Source organism: Periplaneta americana, chromosome 9 (assembly GCF_040183065.1).
Source record: "Periplaneta americana isolate PAMFEO1 chromosome 9, P.americana_PAMFEO1_priV1, whole genome shotgun sequence".
NCBI lineage: Eukaryota > Metazoa > Arthropoda > Insecta > Blattodea > Blattidae > Periplaneta > Periplaneta americana.
Window position 1 is genome coordinate 19,876,336 of NC_091125.1, and position 20,460 is coordinate 19,896,795.

The following is a 20,460-nucleotide window of genomic DNA, read 5'->3' on the forward strand; positions in this document are numbered from 1 at the left end:
AGGCCACAAAGGGAAACATTGAAGGAGGAGGGTTCGGTCTGGTGCTGTGGATTGAATTCGGCGTAGCTCAGTCGTCAGAGTGCTTGGTACGTAGAACCAAGGATCCGGGTTCGATCCCCGGCACCGGAGCGAATTTTTCTCCTCAAATATTAAAAACCTTCAGTTTCATGTTTACGTTTTCCTGATACCAGAAGAAAAAATCCAGTGAAATAATTCACACTGAATGCAGATGGAGGCAAAATAGTGGATAGATGGACCTAGGACAAGATGGTGGAGGAGTCAGACAACAGGATGTCAGAAAGAATTTATCAGCATCAGAGAAGCTGAATAGGTATTATTTCAGTTGAAAACTATAAATAATATTCTCTTTGTACTTTGTGTTATAAGGTAAATGCCATTTCTATGTTGATAATGCGAGTGCAAAAATGACGAACTCTCTATCATCAGGTACAAAGAAGTAAAAATGGACAATGTGAACTACCGATATTTTTGTCACATTTATTAATATACTACATTGGACACTTACATTTATCGATTTGTGGTCCAAAACACTATCATTACAGGCATAACATATATCCGTGACCACAAACACACACACACTCAAACACACATTATTGTATAGTTATGAGCAACTAAACACATACAGTATACTAACAGTGAGCTCCACTGCAAGCGAAGTTCAGCGAACACTTGCAAGCAGGATCCATTCTCTACCAGCATTACAACCTGCACATGTTCGCTAATTGACATGGATTTCGATTCCAGAACATCACTTACAATCGAGCTATACGGCACTTATTTATATATGTATATATTAATAACATCTGGAAGTACTGAAATAGACAATGGCTCTTCCAGTTTGCAGACTTAACATATTTTACAATTATACTATAAACCATACATAGAAAATTCGTTTTATTCTAATGGGAAAGTGGCCTTCTTAAATTAATATTTTCCTACCTATCAGTTTCCTACCCCATCAAAATTGTATCAGAAGGTTTGTCACATTCAATCGTTAAACAAAATATATATTTATAAAATAGAAGAATACATACAAATGGGTACCATTGACACAATTACCAGTAGTGATGAAGTAACCATTACATTAAAACAAACTTATTATAATTAATATTATGTTGTTAATTGAAAATAACATTTGTCTTAAATTTTGACAGTAATTTTTAAACATACTACATGATATAAACAGTTCAGATTGGCTGACAAACACACATGTTCATTTGGTCTTAATTTTCACCATTCACCTTCTCAAGAAGACCTACTAAAATACCATGCACCAATCACACACACAATCAATTCAAATAAGCTTACATACAAGCACATACATCTTGCCTCCTCCTCTCCATAAATACATGCTAACATACACGAACAAATGTAAAAGTGGACAGAAATTTTTGTTGTAGTTTTATCTTTAATGTGAAACACTTTTTTCCACCAAAAGACATTCAAAACATATGCACAAGCACACATACACACACACATTAACATTAAATGTCGTCATATATATTGATGTATATTAAAAACTCCGAAATTATTCATATACATTTTTCTTTTCCAGTTTTAAAACTCTTTTAACACTTGGCGTATGTGTAGTCATTTACTTGCACTCGCACCATCTGAAGTCACAGACATTTGTGCACACAATTCTAACAATAAAATGAAAATTCTAGAAAATTCACTTCATTATTAACTGCAAATTGTAAACAAAAAAGAACTTGTGCAACTTACAAACCAGATGTAATATTGAATTTGAATATTTACTTAGTGGGTTTAGTGAGCAATTGATTCAAAACTTTCGAAACCATCAGTGTTGCTGTTGAAGAAATTTTCTGGAAGCTAAAGTAGTACCAGACCAATTTTATATTTAAGATAGCATCAATATTTAAATAATTAGAAGAAACAAAATATCGACGTTATATTAAAATGAAATTCTAATGTTTTGTGTAATTAAAATCGTAACTGTCACTTTAACAAAGGACCTGGGTGAACTACAGTGGCAATGCCTGCATTTTTTATATGTAGGGATGAGTGCATTTAGGAGGACAGAATGTAAGATAAACAATACTTATTTCTTATGCTTTACACCATTAACATTATTATGGAAATAGATTATTACTTGTCAAATCAAATGTTTCTAACATTACATATTTATAATGGTAGACATATGATTCATTTTTCAATTGCACAACATCTAGACCTAAAATAAATATATAAGATGAAACTAAAACTGAATTAAAACTTAAATGATTAAAATGTGAACGTTGTCAATTTATGCAAGTAATAAGAAAGACTACAGTACGGTTATAATTGAATTTATGAATAAAGTGCATTGGAAAAATTTTAGCTGCACTTTTAATATTTCTGTAGACTGGAGGATAGGAAAGTACGCCACTAGGTCTCTGAAACCCATTTACTGAAAGCACTAACCCTTATATAAATTATAAGATTTATATATTTGATAGATATCATGAACAAATTTGTCTTTAGGATCATTAAGGCCTGCTATATATATGTATGTATGAGAATATATATTTTTCCAATACAATATCAAACTTACAGTATTATGATTTCAACAAATGATAATAAAAATTATTCCTTTAGCTTTACGTTCAAATAAGATGAATTCAATTTTTGTTTTGTCACAAAATATCACATCTTTCCAATAACTTTCATTATGTCTTGAAGGTTTAGACCTTATGGATGTTGCGCCCAATTTGACTTGACCACCATGCTGCAGTTGGAAATTATGGGTCAATCAAAAGACAAAATGAATCTCCACTTCGGTGTTCAAAATTGCTAGAAATGCTACTATTTAAGCCACAGATATTATTTTTCACTTTGTATAAAGAATAATTAGCTCTAGTTCAGAATATTTCATATTTTTGTATATAGGTCTCTTATATTTCGTCCTTTAGTTTCACAACTGTTCCCAAAATAAGAGAATGCAACTTCCAAGTACTACTTAACTGCCACATGTTCTGCAAGCCCAACATCACTATGCAACAGATCTGAATCCAACAAGGTGCGTGTGTGACATACATACTCATTTACGACTGTTGTACAGACAGCTGAACTAAGTTAGACTGTAAAGTCTGAATCATCTTTAACAACAGACAAACATTTGTGGGTTCTTCGGCATTTGAAGGTATTCCTGAAGTATATCTGTACTTTGCTCATGTGATGAGCTTAATACCGACCATTTTATTAAATAATTTATTAAACACAATGTGTACAAAGAAAAAGATATAGAGAGGTATGTTACATTGCGGCTGTGATTTCAGAAGTCTTTAGTTTGTTCAATTCGTGATAGAGTTCTGTTTTTGCACTTCTGTAGGTGATACTTGGAGCACGGTTTGTTACATAACTTGCAGATGCAGTCGTCCTTGGGGTCGTGGTAGGTGCTTTCTGTGCAGATCTTTCCGTGGAAGCCATGTACCGCAAAATGATCAACCACTTTATAACACATCGAAAGTGAATACATTCAAGCCACGGGGAAACACAATACATTAATTTCACACCTCTAGTTAGAATTAAGTCTGATGTTGAATTAACTTAATGCTGCAAAATCTATCTCTCCTCAAATCCGTGTACATATAGTTACTTCTTTCATTTAGCACAGTCTATATATCAAAAAGTGAAGTCATTGAAACTTCAAATTTCTTATAATAATCCAGATTATAGAACTGTTGAACATTTCACGCATATGATGGTTAGTTCGGCTTTTGTCCCAATTTGGATATCTGTGATGAGGTTCAACAACTTGTTGAGACCATTCCAAAGTATGCAGTTCCAGAAAAAAAATGGCTCAACTCTTGAAGATCCTTACAGAGCATGATTCACATCACAATGATTTAACAACAGTTTTCAAACCAGTATTATTTGAATAGTATTACAGAAAGGTATTTCACAACTACTGCAAGAAACACGAAATTAATCCGAAAATAAGATAAAATTAATTTCTAGAGAGTTATAATATAACAAATATGATACAGTATGGCAAACCTGATTATCATAATTCATTGCAAGTATTCCGATAGTTCTGTGCTAGTGTGCTTGCTCAGAGATTACAAAGTTCAGGGTTCAGATACTGTTGAGGAAAGAGGTTTTTAATTAATTATGCATATTAAATCATGCAGTGGTGCCCGCTAAAGTGGTGTGCAACTTGAAAATAGTCCCACCATCTATCAGCAATATTCAGAACCCAAATCACGCAAGTGAAAGTGAGTAGGCATTGGATACATACATTTCGTTTACCATCACTCTGTTTTACTGCACGATTTATAAATATTCATCTACTATTAAGAATAGATCAATTTTCATCACATATTTTCAAATGCCTTTCGGGTATAACAACAATCGAAGTAAAATGAATTTCAATAACTGCTAAAGTGATCTCGTGTGTACCACTCCTTAGGAGCGCTCAGCATATGCAATGCATTGTAATATAATATATTATCTGGAACTTGGAAAATTCAGGCAGACCAGTTTTTCCTGGAACTGTACTTCCTATAACAAATTATTTTAAGAGGACTGTATTAGTGTCAGACCTAGAAGAGAAAGAACAGCAGCAGTGCCCGCAAGATATCTTCCATAATTATGGAAGTATACGGCAGTGGCATATACTGGTTAAAGGGTTTGGGCTACCACTGACCCTATTATTACACAAAATATATTTTAAAATCCCTATAATAAAATTCCTTACATGTTTATGTGAATTCCAGTCGTCTTGATTGGGACGAAAATACATTGATGACTTCGTCATTGAAATTACAGTTGGGCCACTTGCAAAGTTTCTGTAGAAATGACTTTTCAATGGATATTAGTGTCAAGCCGGATAAACGTTCTTGTGTATGAGTTGATCTACAGTAGGATTTTATTCTCTTCAACACAGAAAATGTTCTTTCTACCGATGCTGACATAGCTGGTATTGTCACAATTAATGTTGCCAATTTAAGGACTTCAGGAATAACTTGGTTCAGCTGGTTTTCATATATGGCAGATAATATTTCATGGATAGGTTTGTTCGAAAAATCAAAGACTTCTGCTGAATATATTACACTTAATTCATTTTTCAAACGTACTTGATCAAAGTGACTGTTATAGGACTGAAATAATTTGTTTAGTGGCTCATTCAGGAAGTTTTCTCTATAAGCAGAAAATTTTTGAGAATCTAGATGTGTGAACTGAAGCTTTCCATAATCAGAAAATCTGTCAGTAATTTCCATGTGCATACGATCTAGTATGCTGTAGTACAGCTGCCTGTATTTCAATTCATCATCTCCTTTTCTTCGCTTTAATGGTGGTTCCATTGCATTGGCTGAAGAATTTTCATTTTCCATATTACTCCATATGGACGGAAACCCACTACGTCTGAACTCGGATATAGTATTTTTTTAACTTTGATACCTCTTGCAAGCAGTATGCTATGTCTAGACTTTTTGTCTGAAGAATATTGTAGAGCACATCTGTATGTGCGAACACTGTGATAGCTATGCGTAGTAGTTTCACAACTTCTGAAAATGAGACCTGTAAGTTCTTAGATAGAAGAACCTGCAAGAGCTTGACTGCATCACTGATATTTCTGAATTCTTGTCTTTGACACAACACAGTGACTTCCGTTTTGAGTTTGTCTTTATCGAGCATTGGGAAAAGCTTCACATATACATTTAAGTCATTTTCAGGAAATGAGTTTTTGTAGCATTCAAATTTTTCTTGACACAGAAGAGAAGATAATATCAGATGATCTATGAACTAGAATCGGGTGTTAGCTTGTGTGAAAAAGAGGTCACACATTTCCTTGGCTGCCAAAACCCTTATCTGAATCCCTTCGACCTTACGACGCTTTTTAGGGTTTTCATTTTCACAGATCTCGCTGCTCAACTGTGCACTGTTCCGTATTGTCTGTATGGCATTAACAAAGCTTGATATGCAGAGTCGGCCTCGGTAGCATAGTCGGTTGCAGGTTCGATCCCGGCCCAGGTCGATGGCATTTAAGTGTGTTTAAATGAGACAGGCTCATGTCTGGCATTTAAAAGAATCCTGCGGGACAAAATTCCGGCACATCGGTGACGCTGATATAACCCCTGCGGTTGCGAGTGTCGTTAAATAAACCATAACTTAATTTTTATATGCAGATTTGAACCTTAGAAATATCTAACTGGAGATGTTGTAGTTGGTTGTATACTATATCTACATGATATATCAATAAATGAAAAAAACTGAGCCAGAAATTGAATTTAGCATCTTCAAGAGCACGCACCAGGGCACTTGCCTCATTTATTGTGATGTTGTTAGATGTTTCGATTCCATTATGGTTTGAAAACATTCTACCAATGGCTCCTTCTTCTCATGAACAACATTTACTGTTCTTATTTTAAAACTCCATCTTATTGCCCCATCTGATGGAATTGTCTTTGAAACACATTAATCTAATACAGACTGTATGGAAATCAACAGAAGAAAGCAGGGATACTGGATAAATTAGCAAAAAATGTGTGAGCTTTTGTATTTTGTTTAGCGGCTCTTTCCATTATGAGATTCAATTGATGGGCACTTAATTTCACATTTCTCCTGAATTGTTAAGGTACTGAACTGAATAGACTCTAATTTTATTGTACAGAATTAAACATTGCTGCACTTGTTATACTCACAACATTAAAGAAAATGTATTTAAAACTGCGCGCTACTCACAAGCTGCTGCGATTTTTGCAGCGCCTAGAAACTCTGGATTCATGGCCAGGGGCAGGAGGGGGAGGGGTAAAACTAAAGCGCAAAGCATCCGAGAGGAGACTGGCAGCTCCAGGGGAGGAAGTGGCTTCACCCATAGTCCTTGTCTCTGGCTTCGCTCTGGCAGCACCAGGGAAGAAAGTGACTTTACTAACGATTGCGTGTATGTCAATGAGAGTGTAGTTTTAAAAAATTCGAACCGCTAAATAGGGACTGTATAATAAATGTATTTCACAACATAAAACGAGACAAGAACCACAAATATCTGGGGGTGCTGCAGCTCCGCAGCCCCTCTTCGAAAGCCGCCCCTGACTACTGGTATAAGAAAGGACGATAATACGAAAAAATTCACACAAAAACCAAATGCTTGATAATTTTCAAGCTTACAATGCGATGCAAACTATAAATAGATCATAATATAATAAAACGTAAGCACCTGAAATGGTATGGGCATCTCCAGAGAATGTCAGCCAACCGCTGGCCAAATAAGATCTTCAACTGGACTCCCCCGGAAAAAAAAGAGAAGAGGAAGGCCAATGAAAAAATGGAGCAAGGAGGTTCAGGAGGATATGGTCCGCAGGGGTCTACAAATGGGCGATTGGCAAAAGCGGAGTACCTGGAAGTTGAGAAGCGGGAGACAGTGACAGCCGTAAAATTACTTGCAATACATACATACATATAATAGAACAAGTCAATGAATGTTCATATTCAAAGATAAACCACACATGTTGGGCCAATTATACAGTGTTCATAGATTTGATAAGAAACGTAAAAAATATATTACAGTTGTATGAACACTAATAAATATAATATAATTATTAAAAAATTAGTAAAAGTCAGACATGTATCGGAGATGCTTCTCCATCCTCAGTGACTTTACCATGATGGCTGGTTCAGGTGATAGAACTGTTGCTTGGCTTTAAGGTCAATCTCCTTTAAGCCAAGCAACAACGCGGTTTGATCACCTGAACCAGCCGTCGTGGTAAAGTCACTGAGGATGGAGAAGCATCTCCGAAACATGTCTGACTTTTACTAATTTTTTAATAATTATATTATATTTATTAGTGTTCATACAACTGTAATATATTTTTTATGTTTCTTATCAATGAATGTTGTTTAGCATCTGAGAGTATTAATAGCTTCCCATGGAGATTTACAGAAATACGTTTCTGAAAACATAAGAGAAATATAAGTCAGCAGACGAGAAGAATGGAATGCCAATACTGATCGTATGGAAACAGTAGAGTTGTTTGAATTGTTTGAGATAAATCTCTAAAGGGAAACAGCATTGGACTGTCAAAGAAGAGATAGCACATAGTGAGGTGAATAGTATTATTTCCCAGGTTCTTAAAGAAGAAGATGCACAGAGTGACAGATCCATTTCCACCAAGGGCAAAATATGATATCTATTTCACAAAGATATCATACAATTAACTACTGATGAAATATGTTTCAGTGTGTTGTCTGGATGAGAAGAAAAGCTAGCTCTATTTCTGTTAACTGAGCATCCTGATCCACAGGCAGCAGTTCCAGTTTCTGTAAGGACATTGCCTCCACCAAGTAGTCCAGAAGTACAACCCTCGTCTTCTCCAGTTTACAATTATCTTGAAAACTCCAATTGTAAATGTGAGCAAGGGATGTGAATCCAAGAGCTCGACTGAAATGACATTCTTTGTGACAGATATCGAACAATAAGCCAACCTTGACATTCATAATAAGTCTTCATGACATACATGTGGCAAATATCAATCACTCTTAAAGTGGCATATTATATTTTTCTTTATATTATAAACAGGAACATTACTTATTATTATTTAAGAGTTTTTGCTAGTCTATATTACCAGTAAAAGAGCACAATCCATACAAAAAATATCTATTAGTCCTATTACCTTTTTTAATGTACCTCAGTCTAGCTAGAAAAGTAAATAATTATTGTATGATTACATGCTAACTTACAACAGCAGCAAATAAAAGGCATAATTTAAAGACGAGTCATGCCAATTCCAGCCAAAAAAGACAATGTAATACGAGAATATCAGCATCTCCATATATTGATTTTTAATCAGTGCATTTTATATTGGATTAGATTTTATTTAGTTCAATACATTTAGGTTATTGGTGTCATTCAGTGTTGATATGTGAAAGAACGATTTGTCAGATCTTCAAAAAGATACGGTGAGTTAAATTTAATGCCTGAATATACAAAAGCTACAGTGTGACTGTGTTTTTTTTTTTTTTTTTTTTGGTAACAGCTTGATCATTTACCTGTAACTCCAAGCCCCTTCATTTGCTATAGTACAACTTCTGAGGAAGGCAATAAAACATAAGGAATTGTATCTGCTACATTTTTCAATTCAACAGTGATGACCATTCTGATCCTGAAGTTCACAAAGTGCGCTGTACAGGAGTGTATTCAGAAGTGAGACTAGGCATATGCATTTCCTTCACTAAAAATTCAAAATTAATAAAATCTCGTCAATTTCGGAATTTCGTTTAAATGTAATAATGTTTGTTTTTTGTTTTTGCAAACAATTTCATGTTTTAGAACATATACGCACTTCTATTATTTTCTGTTTTTACAATTTTGTTGCATTTCATAAACTTGTTTACTCCATGTGTTATACAGGGAGAATAAAAAGTAAGGGGACAAACTTCAGGAGGTGATTCCTGACAGAAACTCAACAAAAAACATGTGTCTAGAAATGCATATTTGTCACGGTAAATGGCACTGATGAACATCATTCTCTCATAACAACACGAACCTATTTGGACCATTTGTTTTGCCACAACGCCTTAATGGACAGATGTATCCGGAATTCCTGCAGAACACACTGCCTCTTTTGCTGGAGAATGTGCCTTTGGCAATAAGACAAGTAATGTGGCTGATGCATACTGGAGCACCAGCCAACTTCTGCATGACTGTTCGCCCAACACCTCAACAACATCTTCTTCCCCAAAGATGGATAGGACGAAGAGGTCCTTGCGCCTGACCACCTCGATCACCGGACTTAAACTCCCTTGATGTTTTCTTGTGGGGGCAACTGAAAAGTCTTGTGTATGCTGAGCCAGTTCCTGGTGTGCAGACCCTTGAAGAGTGTGCCCTTGTAGCCTGTGACACTATTCGGCTACAGGCTGGAACATTCGAAAGAGTGAGGCAATTCATGATGCGACATATGGGCGCTTGCATTGTATCCCATGGAGGCCACTTTGAACATCTGTTGTAACATTGGAACATGGATGAAATTAATACCATGTAATGTGTAATGTAATGTACCAGTACTAATTGCTTTATTGCAGACTCACTGTCCATTTCCAGACACATGTTGATATGAATTTTTTGTTCCTTTTCCTGTCAGGAATTACCTCCTGAACTTTGTTCCCATACTTTTTATTCACTCTGTATTGTCAAATGTTTGTAAATTATTTTATTTCATTATTTTTTATTTGTCAAGTTTATTTATACACGTTTAGCAACTGTGATCATATATTATTACGATGTACAGAAGTACATATTATGATATTTCTGTGCAGATATTCTGCGTCATCATATGATGAAAGATGAGTGGAACAGAGAAAAATTCTCTCTGGCACAGGGATTTGAACCGGGTTTTCAGCTCTACGTCCTAACACTCTATCCACTAAGCCACACCAGATTCCCATCCTGATGTCGGATCGAATCCTCTCAGTTTAAGTTCCACCTCTTGGGTGGCCTACCCTCATGCACTGCGTCATAGACTTCGGGATGGGAATTCAATGTGGCTTAGTGGATAGAGCGTCAGCACATAGAGCTGAAAACCCGGGTTCAAATCCCGGTGCAGGAATTTTTCTCCATTCCACTCATCTTTCCTCATCTGTGATCATATCGCGTGTTAGGATTTGTGGGTATACTAATAGGCCTTGTTACTATTGTTGAGTTTCTGTTTTCTATTGTGTGTTGTAGATGGCTTTGTGTTGATGTAACTGATTTTAGATTTTTATCAGTGTCCATGATATTGTTGTAAATTATTTATTGTACCTTTTTTATGATTAATATGTTTTATTATTTACATGCTTTCCTAATATTCAAATGAAAATACACAAACATTAATTTTATATGCTGCGTTGACTTAAATAAAAACAAGTAAAAAATCTTGGTCACCAAATCCTCTTTTGACAATACCCCGATATATCACTGTTGTTATATACATACTTTACATAACACACATTTCCTCCGTTACCTAAGAGTGATAATGGAAGTATGTCATCAATGGAAATAATAAATAACTGAAGTAATAAAATTTCACAATTCAACTTAGAAGGCATTTAAATATTATTCATTATTATTATTATTATTATTATTATTATTATTATTATTATTATTATTATTATTATTATTATTCAGTTGATTCAGTAAATATCTATTATAAAACAGACCTGGAATATAAAAAAAACACAATTTTAATCATTTTCGCACATAAAATTATCATATGCACTGAAAAAATGCAGGCATTTACCACTTCAATAAACCAGTATTTTTGTTATCACTTGAATATAAATTATAATGTATATCTACTGTCAATTTACACTACTACCTCGAAAGTTCAATAACTGTGTCCTTTATCATGTTTAATAAAATTAGATTGAGATAATAAATTATACTTTTTAGTACAACAAATTGAATCTTAGACACAGTCATATTTTCTTCTTATCTGCAAACTTCAGGAAATTGCTTATTTGAACATAATGAACGAATTCTGAAAATTTTCACTTCCTACTTTCATTAACACATTTTTGCATGTATTCCAGTTTATATTAAACTAGTGACAATAGTTTACAAAATATAATATTTTGGTCTCACTTATAGGAACTAGAATAGGCCATAATTGAAACACATCATATTAATGGAACAATGACATTTACAACTAAATAAAAGTAAGCGTTCAAAATATGACTGCATCCTTCACAAAGGATTTAATGCCTTTATTTTCTGTACTATTGTCTTAAGCGAACACTGTCCTAACACTCCTCACAGTGTTTGTTCCAATCTGTAAGAAAATCTCTATACTCCAATTCACATACTACACAATATTACGGAATTACATTTCTGGTAACACCTTTAAAATCTAGAGTAAAAAACGGACAGTTTTAGAATTCTGTAAATCCAAGAAAAGGAGCAAAATATTTCCTAGACGGACAATATCAGAAGTTCAATAAAGTATGGTCCAGGCTATTAACCATAAAGACTAGAGTTATGCATAAACAACTAAACGCAGCACCAACCTAGACTTCAAAGACTTAAGAACTATACTCTTTCATTTTGGTATCCATTTAGCTGCCATATTGAAGGGCAAAGGGAACCTTGATGTGCACACGTCTGCAGCTAACATTTATTTCAAACTTACATAAATGCATAACTTTAATATTAGTAAACTGTCACTAGCACGTTATCCCACTTTTAGTCACAAGTACTAGTAACACTTCTTCCACTGACACACACTACTCTCGTAAAACTAACTTCTTACATGCAACTGGAATCTCATACTATACTGAGTTACAAATTTATCTTTACCAACAATATTAAAATTCCCATATTCTTGACTATTTACGCCATTTTACCTCCATACTCAAAATATGATATCCGGGATCTGAAAGAACACCTCGTTTATTCACAATTTGGAAGCTGATAAGATATTTCCCAATACAGTTACATAATAAATCAACAAATAGTCCTATGTGGATGTGATGTGAGATACAAACTCAAACTAGTGTTCAAAATACCACAAAATACTCCAAAGAAATGTTTGTTCATGTTTATGTTGGTTATTTTTGTAAATACATTCATTGTACTCGTATAATAAGCCTATAAAGAAAGCAGAAGCATATATCCATCATCACATTAACACAACATACAGAACTTTATCAAAGTTACAGTCATAAAATAATCAGAGAAAATATTTTTATTTATACATTTGTTTAAAACTACTGGATATTGTTTCAATAATCAAAATTATTTCCCACATGATACCTAGTGAAACATTTAAATTTGTATCTCGTTACTTAGTAGGAATAGTTATAAATATTTGAAAATATTTTACAATTAATGCGACCTCAACATGAAAAATCTGCTGTATATCTACTGTTAGAAGGCTACAGCCTATTAATCCACCAAATGTCATCATAACTTTATATTTCTACAATGATATGAACAATCAACAACCATATGAGACAGCCTCCAAAACAGGAATGTACAGTTTGATTTATGATTTGCTGGTTTGTGAAACATTCTAATGTTATAAATGATAATTAACAACTAGTGTCCTCTGTGCTAGGAAGGTTATAACAGAGGGGGAAGGCAATCAATGCAGCCAAATGTACACACAAAAATTTGTTTCGTCCTGAACAGATACTTGCAGTTTCCACCCTTGGAATCAATATACATGCACTGACTCCCAGATTAGCAAACAATTCAACACGCATCACTGTGATAAGAGCAGCTTTAAGTCTTCCATGGATTTCAAACCATATTACTTTATGTTGTATTTAACTCATCACAAATTGTCTTGCAACAAATAAATGCGCATGTCAGCATCCTATCTCGCAATACAAAACCTGCAAAGACACTTGTTCATTACTTATAAATAATCATTATTAATTATAATTTTAATAACACTAAACTATAAAGTATCAAAAATGTGACAAAATTTCTCACGTTATTCAACTACCAATATTCGAAGGAGGGAAATGCGTGCTAATATGTATATATTGCACCACCACTTTTCAAAGTGGCAAAGATGACACAAAAAATGTCTATATGTTTGGAAGAAAGAAACATTAAAGTGAAAAATTCTGGTTGCACGCACACACACATGGGCATACACACTCAAAAACCTTTTAACTATTTAATTCTCAAGAAATACCATGAAAACAGTAATTTGTATTTAATGTAACAGTTACGAAGAAGCAATGTAAGAATGATGAATGAAAGTACAGAAGAAGTCTCGGAAGCATAGTGTATACTTTCGCTCTTGTTTTCCATTTAAAACCTTTCTCCCGTCACCAAGTATGTGTCCCTCTGCTGAACATACAAGTTCTGCTAATAAAGAACACTGAAATAAACTAAACATTATAAATTCATAAGATAATGACAAAGAACACTAGACTGGAGTGCTCCATCGTTCTAACTAATAAAAAAATTAAGCTGTACCATTTTCATGCATTAATCATAATACAGGACAAAGATACAGTGAAATCTTGTTATTACTGTACATAAGTACTAACACGTGAAAATCATGATAGCATTCTTGTAACTTATGACCAGACAGCAGAGTTTCGGTCCCGATACTGAATGTTAGTTGTACATCAGTTTCAGAGAGGTCATTGAACTGATTACTATGCTCCCTCCTTATGCCAAGGGATGTGATATCTTGTCGCTGTGTAGGAACCAAAAATCTTCTGTCTTCTAATGACAACAGCAAACAATACACTTACATTATACCGTATATACTCGAATAATCCCCGCATATATTTTTTTGCAAAAATTAGGGTACGGGTACCTTGAAACAATAGCATGTATAGCTTTGAGAAGTATGGGATTACCAATTCATTGGATGGAACAGATGACGATATGCTGTGGCAAGATGGCGACAAAGATGATTTCGACACCAACATCTCTTTAGCCAGCAACGACGAAAGTGATGATGAATGAGAAGTTTTTTTTTTATCAATATTTTGCTGTTCTTATTCATGCAAGACGCAAAATTAAAATTCTTTTTCTTTTATTGCAGGACCAATATAATATAAATAAATCATGTAACTATTTTTCTTTGTAATAAAAGTGGGGGGGGGGGAATATATATATATATATATATATATATATTTTCAAGATTTCTTTCCATAAAATTAGGTTGCAGGCATTATTTGAGGGTGGGGATTATTGTATATGTATATAGTATATGCAGTTAGCTTCCGAAAATATGAAAATAAAAATGTGAACTTTGTTTTATAGGACAATGAGTAATATGTTTACTAACAATTCAGTTTTGGCACAAAATCTGGACTACCGGTATAAAAAAAATCATATCACTAGATATACTTGTTAATATTAATGAAATATGTTATACAAATGGGAAAACAAAAATACTATTTTTAAGCGAAAATAGAAGAGGCTAATAACAAAAGAACTAACAGTTTTTTAAACACTCTGATACTGAAGATTCTGAGGTGCTTTGTGTCATGTTTCCTGGAATGTGTCTCATGTATGTGTTGATGTGATATAAAAAGTAGGATAACAATACAACCAAAATATTCCCCTTAATTATTCGTTCTCTTTCCAGCTTTTGTTTCCTCCATTCTCTTCCTTCATTAATGAATTTAAATTTCCTTTTCTTTTCGTTGGCTTGTTTCTTCCGAATTTGCCTTTTCAATTTATTCACATTCAATTTTATTTTAATTCGATGCATTTTAAAGATTCTTTGTCACAGTAAGATTTCGTTTAGTGAGCTTCAAATTTGTAATTGTTTGCCATTTATTTATCTATATTCACTAATTATTACAAAAATAATAATGTATGAATAAATAATATTTATAGCAACAAAAATATCACATCATAGAAAATTTGAATAAAGAAGAGGGAGGCAGGGAGAGAAAGATAAAAATTTAACTGCACTATCTTATAACCTAATCCAGTATTTAACCTAAAATTCGTACACTATACTAATAACCAAAAAAGAGAACTGTAAGATTTTAATTTTTTTTCAAAGACTATTAGAGTCATTGTGTGATAGATGCATCCTAGAGAAGTATCCTTCAATTATAAGCAACATAAAACTAATGAATATTATTACTTACTTACTTACAAATGGCTTTTAAGGAACCCGAAGGTTCATTGCCGGCCTCACATAATGAATTTTATATATTAACAAATTAGAATAAAAATGTTGTATAGGCCTACCAGTATTCAAGCAGGTACTACATAATAACTAGCCAGTTAAAGTAAAATCTTAATCCAATAATTTTTTTTACAGAGTATCTTCAGTTATAAGTTACGTAGTCCACATTAGAAAACATTATGCATGGAAAATTTTAAAGTTTGCAAATTTACTGTATCCTTCCATAATCTTACAAGTGGCGATATTACAACTGAATATTGATATTTTTGGATATCACTACAGATACACATAGTAGAAAACAAATGAAAAATATTAAGCAAGACTATTGTTATGGATTGTGATTAATGTGATTACAGAATCAATGCAGTCAAATTTAAAAAGAATGTACTGCCTCCTTTGTAAAATTCATGAAAGACCTAATGTTAATTTCCAGCTTACTCTCTACATGCATACCACACATGTATCATAACAATCCAGCTCGTAATATAAAAATTATTTGTTACATCTATAGTATTAACTTTCATCCACACCTACAATCACTAATCACACGTAAGTATTAAAACTCTAAGTGTCCACATGAAATCAATACAATTTCAGATGTAAATAAATTATTGAGACACAATATCTGGATGTGGTTTTCTGCATATAAATAAGAAACTGTCAACGTTTTTATGGAAATTTTATTGGATTGTTGAAATGCGATTTTTGGTTGAAGATATGAATTTTGGTGAAATTTGAAATCTGATAGTAAAGGCGATGTTAACACTTCAGGAGATGATACAATGTGAATCCTGGTTTATCAAAACATGTTCAGATACATAAGTGCAACATCACGTTCAGACCCAATATAGAAGAGAACTGCCATCATGACCAACAATCTGGGAGTGGCACCAAAAATTCATGGAGACTGGGAGTGCAAAAGGGCAGTGGGCAGTGAAGTACAAATGTGGAAGACAATGAATGTGTGCAAGGTGCAATTGTCCGAAACCACTCATAATACCATCAGGGAATTGAATTTATCACGTTCGACTGTCCACAAAGTCTTTCACAAAGTTTAGCTACTATCAGTGCATTTTGAACTGGGGCTCAAGGTCAAGCAATGGACTGCATTTTCCACGTGTGCTTACCCCATTCCTGGACCATTCTCCTCAAATAAAGTCAGCTGGGACAGTCGGGATTACCAGTGTTTCAGTTCACAGTTTTCAGTTCAGTGACTCGTACATGGTTTGTACGTTTGTACGTGACCTTGATCCGCCAGTTCAAAATGCATTGACAATAGTGCAAGTTCTTCAGCCATATGATTGTCCATGTTGCACAGCATTTGCTGTCAACATGCTGGGCACAATTGATGCTGAGGAAGAATTCCATCAGCGTGTTGTCTTCAGTGACGAGGCAGCCGTTGGTGTCCAGATTCTCCAGCGAACAGGGCAGGAAATCGAGTATCAGCTTGATGTGCTACATATAACTAACGATGCACATGTAAAGGTCTACTGATTTTGTCATAAAAACTTTGACAGTTTCTGATTAACATGCAGGAAACCGCATCCAGACATCTTGTCTCAATAATTTGTTATTTACATCTGAAGTTGTAAAGGTTTCATGTTGACACCCTGTATATCCAGAATTTAAAGTTAATATAATATTATTTCTCAATATAAATAACTTATAAAAAAGATTTGTTACAATAATAAGAAGCATACTCTCAGGTGATCAGTCTTGTTTCTGTGTTTACAGAGAGAATTCACGTGAATAATTTAATTTTAAAAGACATGGTTGCAGCAATGTGAAACCAAATCAGAGTTCACTCTATGACTCCCAATCATCCTGGTTCTCATACTGCGTAACTGGAACACTTATAATACTCCTGTCTGTTTTTCAACTGCATAAAAAGGTAGTGGAGTAACAAAACACTGCTTATTAAGTTTACTTATGAGGAAATGAGAGGAAGAAATGTGGCCTTTATGAGTGTGGCTACTGATTATGATACAGATCACTCAGATAAGCATTCCAGAAGTCAGGTTATTACTCATGCCCAAAACATTAGTTACAATAATCAATCAATTAATCAATCACTGTGCACAAACCTCAGAAGGTTTTTGGCTTCAATCACAATTTCCATCCAAGCTTCTCTATCTTCTGCCATGGTCCTATTTCCTCCTATTCATCCCAGATCTCTTTGCACCTAGTCGTTCCAGTGGAATCTGGGTCATCCCAAAGGTCCTGGTAGTTCTTTCCACGTAACTTTTATAAGAGATTGTTTTTCTCTTCTTAGTATATATCCTAACCAGCTAAGTCTTCTATTTTTAACTAGTGCTGCAACATCTGCTTCCAGGTACAGGCTTCTTATTTCCCTATTCTTCTTAATTCGCCACTGTCCATTGTCTTGAATGGGGCCAAAAATCTTTCTCAATATTTTTATTTTCAAAAATTTGTTTTCTTTGTTAAAATACACGTTTCTGTACCGTGTATTATGATGGGGAGAATTATTGTTTCGTAACATCTTATTTTTGTGGCTGTGGTAAGAATTTTGGAAATCATTAATGATTTGAGAGCAAAAGAAAACATGTTTGCCGTCAAGATGCGATGAAAGATTTCGATTTTTATTAAATTTTTATCTGTGATTTTATGTCTGGAATTCGTCGACTTTCTCAAATTCTTAATAAACTAAGTGTATGGAAATTAATGGGTATTAATTATTTTAATAAAATACATACCAGATTAGACAAAAAGAAAAATCTGGATATTTTGAAAGAATTAAATATTAATCCAATTATAGAGAAAATTCAAAATTATAGGCAGAAATGAAAATCTCGTATACTCAGGATTCCTAGAACAAGGATACCATGCCAAGCACTAAGTTACAGCCCTTTAGGAACAAGATCATTGGACCGTCCACTGAAATGATTGAGTGAGACTAAAACAGGCCACCAGGCTTAATACGTGATAGGAAGAAGAAGAAGAATACATACCAGTGTTAATAATTGCTTAATCTGGTATGTTAAACTTGTCACATCCTAAGCACAAGAGCAATGACCAGCAACTGATGAAGTCTGCATATTTGTTAATGAATATTATCATTATAACCACTTAAATATACACTAGTATGATATTACGTTTTCCAGTTTCTTAGAGAATATTTCTCTTTGGGATGAAAAATGGGAGCCTTAGTTTATAAAAAAAAACCAAACAAAATGTATAAATGAGGAGATCATTTGAATTTATATTGTTCATTCAAATAAATTTTACAGAATAACGTAAAAGCAATTGCTCCTCTTATAACTGAACACTGATCACATCACATTCATCCCTCTATAAAACAGAAACGAATGGACTTTGTTTCAATTCATCTTTATGACTGGACAGAGTGTATCAAAAACTGTACCAACTCAATTTAATCAAGGAGTAGATATGATACATTTTAAATGATGTTCCTGTAATGATAGTCTAAAATCAATATAAAGGGAAATTAATTTACATTAATAGATGTGAATGTAACATTAGGTCGTTGTTAGCATGAACTGTATTCCAATATTTTGACAGTCATGTTCGTAATTTGTTTAATGTTAATGTGACCTTCGTAGAATACGTTTAGCATCCTTGTTCTTTGATGAAATAACAAGAGTTCACTGTTGAATACATACCAAAAACAATAAATAAGAGTCAAGTTATGTGTCTGTTAAGATGTCAGACACCACTATCAAAAGCTGCCTTTGGGGAGCCAGTGATTGACATTGGCACTGCATTATCAACCAAAGTCGACCGCATCCCAGATGATGGGGTAGATACTGAAGCATTTGTTTCTCTTTCAGCATTACTAATCATTTCCTCCTGCGTTGCCCTGCACATAAGAAAAGATGATATACTTAAGGAAAGCAAGCACAAATATTTTAATATCTAGTGCATTTTTTATACATCTGTAAATAGAACGGATTCCTGACAACAAAGCATTTTCTACCAACTATATTTCTACACAAAGCTAATATAAAAATTGGCAGTAAAATCACTCTAAAACTCTCTAAAATCCTAAATGATAGATCTTCATGTAAAGTAGTAAGTCTTCCAATTCATGTTGAATCACAAAATCTAAAATCACAGAAGTGTTTAGTAGCATGCTACTATACGGAGTGGGGAAAAAAAAAAAAAAAAAAAAAAAAAAAAAAAAAAAAAACGGGGGACGGAATATTACTCATAACTTTGTAATTTTTATATTTATCACAAAATGTTATATACAAAAGTTGTTGGAAATAAATCAATCAATATTATGCCAGTGGTTAAAAGAAATATACAGTATATATTCAGATATAAAGTGTGTAACAAAATAATTTTTACTTAGAATCTGAATTAAATTTAATATTTCATTTATGTCACTACATAATCTTTCAAATTTAAATAAAATGTATTTCAATGACTTCAAAACTAGGTATTTGTGATTAGACACATCTTTAATTCCAGTTGCGCTACACACCATCAAATCACTAAAAATTCACATTCCCTGTTTTTTCCCTAGCCTTCATCTATAACATTTTAAAGCTTGAAATTACTTTTGAATCACTTTAAAACTCAACAATGGAATTATCGTTAAACATAGCTCTTTTTTTTTTTGTAAGAAAAAAAAAAGCGCGCACGCACACACATGCGCATTTTGAATTATTATTGCTTATATAATTGGTAAATTTGTAAGTAGAAAAGTGTAGGGCTTCATAAGTTGGAATGGTATTTTACTATGATTTTGTTTTCCTTATACATATTATCACATTGATTTTATTGATTATGCAATTGATAAATTTGATGTATGAAAATGTAATTATCCATACATTTCAAAACATGTAATATTACAACCTATGTAATG

The 20,460-nt window shown here is 33.6% G+C and overlaps 1 protein-coding gene across 4 annotated transcripts in view; it reads right to left on the reverse strand.

Annotated features, from left to right (window-relative positions):
• Positions 1-314: 314 nt before the first annotated feature.
• The window catches only part of fwe (Calcium channel fwe), an 81,402-nt gene continuing 61,256 nt past the window's right edge, over positions 315-20,460 (reverse strand). The window contains exons 6-7 of one of the 4 annotated variants that reach the window (XM_069834480.1): positions 19,253-19,449; positions 315-9,876 (exon numbers count right to left, since the gene is read on the reverse strand). In XM_069834480.1, coding sequence (XP_069690581.1) covers positions 19,296-19,449 — 154 coding nt within the window. In that variant the 3' untranslated portion in view covers positions 315-9,876; positions 19,253-19,295. Of the gene's footprint in view, positions 19,450-20,460 lie in introns of all 4 variants that reach the window. The other 3 variants (XM_069834479.1, XM_069834478.1, XM_069834481.1) reach the window with 3 other exon arrangements.